Source organism: Petromyzon marinus, chromosome 1 (assembly GCF_048934315.1).
Source record: "Petromyzon marinus isolate PM22_M1 ecotype Great Lakes invasive population chromosome 1, UKy_Petmar_22M1.pri1.0, whole genome shotgun sequence".
Taxonomy (NCBI): domain Eukaryota; kingdom Metazoa; phylum Chordata; class Hyperoartia; order Petromyzontiformes; family Petromyzontidae; genus Petromyzon; species Petromyzon marinus.
The window spans coordinates 2,225,652-2,231,651 of record NC_133667.1 but is presented as its reverse complement, the minus strand read 5'-3'; the positions used below and the strand labels follow the sequence as shown (position 1 = coordinate 2,231,651).

At 46.8% G+C, this 6,000-nt stretch overlaps 1 protein-coding gene across 1 annotated transcript in view; it reads right to left on the bottom strand.

Annotated features, from left to right (window-relative positions):
* Nucleotides 1-233: 233 nt before the first annotated feature.
* Nucleotides 234-6,000, bottom strand: part of LOC116943857 (uncharacterized) — a 32,438-nt gene continuing 26,671 nt past the window's right edge. Inside the window, exon 9 of the mRNA XM_032957133.2 lies at nucleotides 234-5,460. Within this exon, the coding sequence (XP_032813024.2) occupies nucleotides 5,341-5,460 (120 nt within the window). The 3' untranslated portion in view covers nucleotides 234-5,340. The remainder of the gene's footprint in view (nucleotides 5,461-6,000) is intronic.

The following is a 6,000-nucleotide window of genomic DNA, read 5'->3' as shown; positions in this document are numbered from 1 at the left end:
CTTAACACAGAAGAGTAGGAGTGGTTCCTTCCCAAGTTCATGCCTCATCTTAATTATAACTGTATCCTGCGGTGAGATCTGAATTCTGAGAGTGACATAAACACACTATAACATAATCAGCAAAAGTTAAAGCGAGAATAATTGTTTAATCACAATTGGTAAAACTCCCCGAGACAACGAAGCCTAGCCTAATTAGCACAATTGCATAACTTCATACAATTACACATTTGCCATTTTCATTCAATTTATTTTTTATTATCTTTAATATTTTTCAAGATAATATATACAACAATAAGGTGCTTCAAAAAATGTCAACACTTATATGGGACTATCGTTTTTAACGGGAAAAGAACGGATAAATACAATGTAACGTGATAACAAATGTTCGTCAATAGCTTCACAAAGTCAAAGAGTCTCCCACTTGTTCACCAGCGTTGTCAACACGTTGCCTGGAATCTTCTCCAGGTTGTCTCCAGAGCCCGGAGGCAGCACATTTCTCGTGGTATTGTTGCAAATTCTCACAAGTTTTAATATTTTTTTAAGCCACCCTGTGCAGTATAAATTAGCATTATCAACATCATCTTCATCATCAGCACCACCGCCGTCGTGAGGCATGAAGAGCGAGCGAGACGATGTGGAGGGATGATGAGTTGTCGATCAACCGTGTTTAGTTTTGTCGTCTTTCCCCGCACCTCTGATTAGCGCGGTTGGCGACGTACAGTGCCAAAGAAGTCCAACGTACACGCAAACTTTCATACTCTATACACTGCTGGATCAAGCCATCACCTTCAACGTGAACGAATTTCATGCTCCAGCTCCTCGGCAGCCCCTCCATCTTTGACGCATTCCCTCATTCGACTGAGTAATCCCACAACAGACTGATTCCGACAATGTAATCCTTAATCATAATGTAGTAATGCTGTTACTACATCTTATGTAAAAATGTTATTTTTTGTCTGTCTGTGTGTTCACGCGCTTGCAGGGATTTGACTCTCAAACAGTGGGTTTTACGTAAAAAAAAGATGAGCCAGGTACCACGCCGTAAGACCCGTCGTTGGCAAGCGCTATTCCTTTTTCACGTCCGTCACCTTCAAATTAGTTAAATTAGCGATTTAGTGAGATTTTGCTATATTTAATTATTTTTTACGCGGCTACGACCGTATCAACTCACGGGCATTTGGTGGGGGGGGACGGATCCTGTCAAGTGACACGGGTTCGGTGGGGGTGAGGGGGACATTTTCCTTTACGCGTTGACAATGCAATAAAAATAAAGGAAACCATACTCTTTGGTTCTTTCGGTAAAGTTGAAGTTATGTCTGTTTATATATCTGGATGGCTTCATGAACAAACCTTTGATAGTAGCCAGAAGGTTTGCAGAGCACCTTGGTCTCGGGAAAAAAGCAATATAATGCGAGCCCACAGCGTTATAACAATGGTCAACCATGGCACAGTTATTGGCTCTGCCGCGTTTCAGATCTGCCTTGTGTTCGCGAACACGATCCGAGACATGTCGTTTCGTTTCCCCAATGTAACTACTACCGCAGATATAACTCAGTTTGTAGACTCCAGGATATTGCATGTCAGGAATTACATCCTTCACTAATGGGATTACATCAGGGATTTTGTGTCCTGTATTGAATCGGACCTGGATCTTGTGTTTAAGATTTTGGAAATATTTTTGGTAACACCTGCTATGTATGGTAACGTGATGGTTTTGATCGGCTTCTCAGGGGGTTTCTCCATGGTTGGAGAAACAGCTTTGCGAATAATGCGGTCCGAGTACCCATTCATCTTGAGGGCCTGGTGTACGTGTTTCAGTTCACTGGCTAGGTGGTGTTGGTCGGAAATGCAGTGGGCCCTATGTTATAGTGTTTTGATGAGGGAATTTTTCTGTGCCGGATGGTGATTGGAGTCCGTAGATACTTATATTATAGTGCTTAGATAGCATTATTGTTGCACGGGCAGGAGGATGGTGGGGGGGGGGGGGGGCAGGGGCGGGTGCGGGGGTAGCGGCCCAGCCCCCAGCTGGCAAGGTGCCACCTCAGCCGGCTCGGCAATCTAGGCCAGGACGGGGGCTCCGCACGGGACTAGGCCTCACCACGGCTATGGTAAGTACAATATCGTTGCTTCTTATGCTAAAATCATGTACGTATAAAACTGTTATTTTATTAATCACGTTGGAAAAAATCTAATATTTTTGTTTGTGTGTTCACAACAAATATTTACTTTGTAACTTGGCCATTACTTTCATCTTCATTATTGTGTCAACTCATGTTCAAATACACCTATTTTATAAAATATCACCTTGCTAATATTACATGATTAATCTTCACTTACAACTTTCGTGACTGCAGGAATTCATATTCTTTTGCTCTTTCTGTTACGCCACGTAGCTAGAAACATTTTTAAAAATATTACATATATCGCGCAATGCCATACACACCATACAAATCACACAATACAATACACACTACCATACACACCATGGTATACACACCATACCATACACCCAATGCTATTCAAACAATACCATACACACAAAACCATACACACCATTTTATAGACACCATGCTATACACACAATACCATACACACAATACCATACCCACTATGCTAGATACAATACCATACACACAACGCCATGCACACCATGCTATACACACAATACCATATACACAATACCATACACACCATCTTATATACACCATGCTATACACACAATACTATACACAACATGATTAATACAACACCATACACACAATACCCGAAACACCATGCTATACACACAATACCATACACACCATGCTATACACACAATACCATACGCACAATACTATACACACCATGTGTGTTTCTGGTATTGTGTGTACGTTCGTGTGGTTATCATGGTGTGTATGCTATTGTGTGTATGGTAGTGCGTGTGTGGTAGTGCGTGTATGGTATTGTGTGTATAGCATGGTGTGGATAGCATGGTATGGTAGTGTGTATACCATGGTGTGTATGGTATTATGTGTATACCATGATGGGTATAGTAGGGTGTTTCTGTTATTTTGTGTATGTTAATGTGGTTATCATGCTGTATATGCTATTGTGTCTATGGTATTGTGTGTATAGCATGGTGTGTATGGTAATGTGTCTAAAGTCTCGTGTGTATAGCATGGTGTGTATGGTATTGTGCGGTTTTAATGCGGTTTTAGGAAAGGGCAGTCCTGCACAGATGCCAAATTTTCTGTCTGTCTGCTGCAGCAGAGATGTAGGAAATTCCAACAAGACCTACATCTCTGCTTTATTGACCTGGTCAAGGCCTATGATACTATCAGTAGGCCTGGGCTCTGGGTCGTTCTGCGTGCTTTCGGAGTCCCTGACCCTCTGCTCATGATCATTGAGGACCTTCATGATGGTGAGCGGGCCCAGGTAAAACTACGTGGCCGGGAGTCGGAGCCATTCCCTGTACACCTTCGGGTGCGACAGGGATGTCCTCTGGCTAACACATTATTTCACATCTATTTTGACCACGTAGTTCGTGAAGCCTTCAATAGCTGTACCGGAGGGATTTCCATCTGGTACAGATACAACGGGAGGCTGATCGATGCCCGGGTACGGTCAAGGGATGGTTCCCTATTGCTCAACCATGTTATGTATGCCGATGATCTGGTAATTGCTGCTCACTCAGAGGAGTTGGAGGCGCTGCTGCTGAACCTGGAGCTTGCCACGAAGAGGTGGGACCTTACCATCAGCCCCACCAAAACTAAGCACCTGCTTGGCATTTTGTAACATCAGACACTCCACTCCCACAACTCCCAATTGGTAATGGGGCGGTTGTGGAGAGAGTGGAGAGTTTCCCATACCTGGGCAGTGTGCTCATGACCGGCTCCGGTTTAACAGCAGAGGTCTCACTCCGAATCAGTCGAGCAGCATTATCTTTTCATCGGTTGCGTAACGCTGTGTGGAAGCTACCTGGTCTGTCGCTCCGCACGAAGCTTCAGGTCTTCTCGGCCACAGTCATTCCCTCCCTTCTCTACGCTTGCGAAACGTGGACCACCCTAATGGAACATCTTCGCCGGTTACAAACATTTAGGCTGGCCTGCCTATGATCCATCCTGGATTTAACCAGGCTGCATTGTGTGAGGAGCTCACAAATCCTTGAAAGATGTGGACAAAGTCCCATCGGTGAGCTCCTCCAGCAGGCAAGGCTGCGTTGGCTGGGCCATGTAGCCTGCATCTCCATGTACCGCATGCCTAAACAGCTTTTGTTCGGCCGGATCATGGAGGCTAAACAGGCGCGGCATAGGCTAGAGAAGAGATGGAGTGATGGGCTTTGCCTCATAGGATGGGGATGGTTTAGTTTTGTTTGTATCTGGGTGATTTGTTTACCTTTCTTGTACTTTGCACTACTATCGTGTTTGTGTACTGTTTGTTGTTGTAACGTTCTTACCCAGTGTCCCGACTGGACATCTGAAAAAAAGAGCTTTATAGCTCATCGGATTTCTCCTGCAGATTCTAATAACGTTCAAAATATCTGGGAGGCTCAACCGTGACACATAGGGAGGCGACAGAAGACTTATTTTTATCTTTTATATTCTTACGACCCTGTTGCTATGCATCGCTCTATGTTCGCCAGGGGGAAACCCGTGACAGCCCCTCCACGCCCTAATTAACATAACCACGCCCACTATCCGCCACTATCCCCGCCCACACGGCGGTGAAGTGGATTGGGATTGGCTCTCTCTCTCTCTGACTCTGGACCCCCCACCTACTTCTCTAATAGTCCCGCCCACCACGTGGGGTTGCTCCGCCTTGACTATTCGGGTGAGCCCCGCCCACGGGTGGGCCACGAGTGGGCCCCAGGTGTGCCCCAGGTGGGCCCCGCCCACTGCCCCCAGCAGCTCACCCACACTCTGGCTGCATGATGAGTCAAGTAGGATGCCAGAAAATGTAAAACTTGGGGGGAGTGGGATAAATAAATAGATCAAGAGGTGGGGGTGAGTGGATGAGGAGACACTGGGACGGGCTTTCTGAAGCCACCCAGGGGAACCGCCCAGGCCAAACCAGGATGTGCGGGTAGCCTTAAAGTCCGATCCAAAAAGCGGTCCAATCCAAAAGGGGTCCAAGCAAAAGGAAGGGGGGGGGGGGCAGGAAGAAAGGTTAGGATACATGGGTGGGGTCCCGATAGTGGGGTCAGAGTAGGTGGGGTCAGAGTTGGTAGGGTCAGAATAGGTGGAGTCAGAGTAGGTGGAGTCAGTGCAGATGGGGTCAGAGTCGGTGGGGTTAGTGCAGGTGGGGTTAGTGCAGGTGGGGTCAGAGTAGGTGGTGTCAGTGCAGGTAGGGGCCTGGCTGTCGTTACTCCAGGCTGATGTAGTCGATCCCGGGTGTGAGCAGGGGCCCTGGGGTCCACGTGCTCGGGGCGGAGGAGGGGGCTGAGGGGAGCAGGCACTGGGGCCCCGGTGGCTCCGGCGGCGCCTGTGGGAACAACCAAGGCCCCCATTGAATCAACCGGAGGAGACCATTGCTAAAGCATGGGGACTCCTCGTTCAACAATCGGCTCTTTATTTTTCCGTGTAGCTCTTGAACAGGTGGTCCTTTATTTCACCGCGAGTCTGTTTAACCACGAGGGCCTGTTATAACCACAAAGGTCATTTAGTTAAACAAACGTCAAAATGTAACTCCCAAATTACTTGATTTTGGGAAACACGGAAATCGTCCAAACTTGGCAAGACCCCATCGAACAGGACTCAGTGAAGATTTCCTGGGTACACCAGTGACAATTGTAATAATACAGCGAGCGAGCCGTTTATTTAACCAGGGAGAGCCCCTTGGGATTCATGGTCTCTTGTAAAGGAGAGCTGGGGCAGCCAGAGAACGATCAACCGATAGGAGGTTCATCACCTTGGGAGACCTGGTCCCGCACCTCCGAATAGCACGGTTGGTGATGGGCAGTACAAAAGAAGTTGAATGTACATTTAAAGAATATAACGTCGTACTCAGATTGTAAATGTTGTG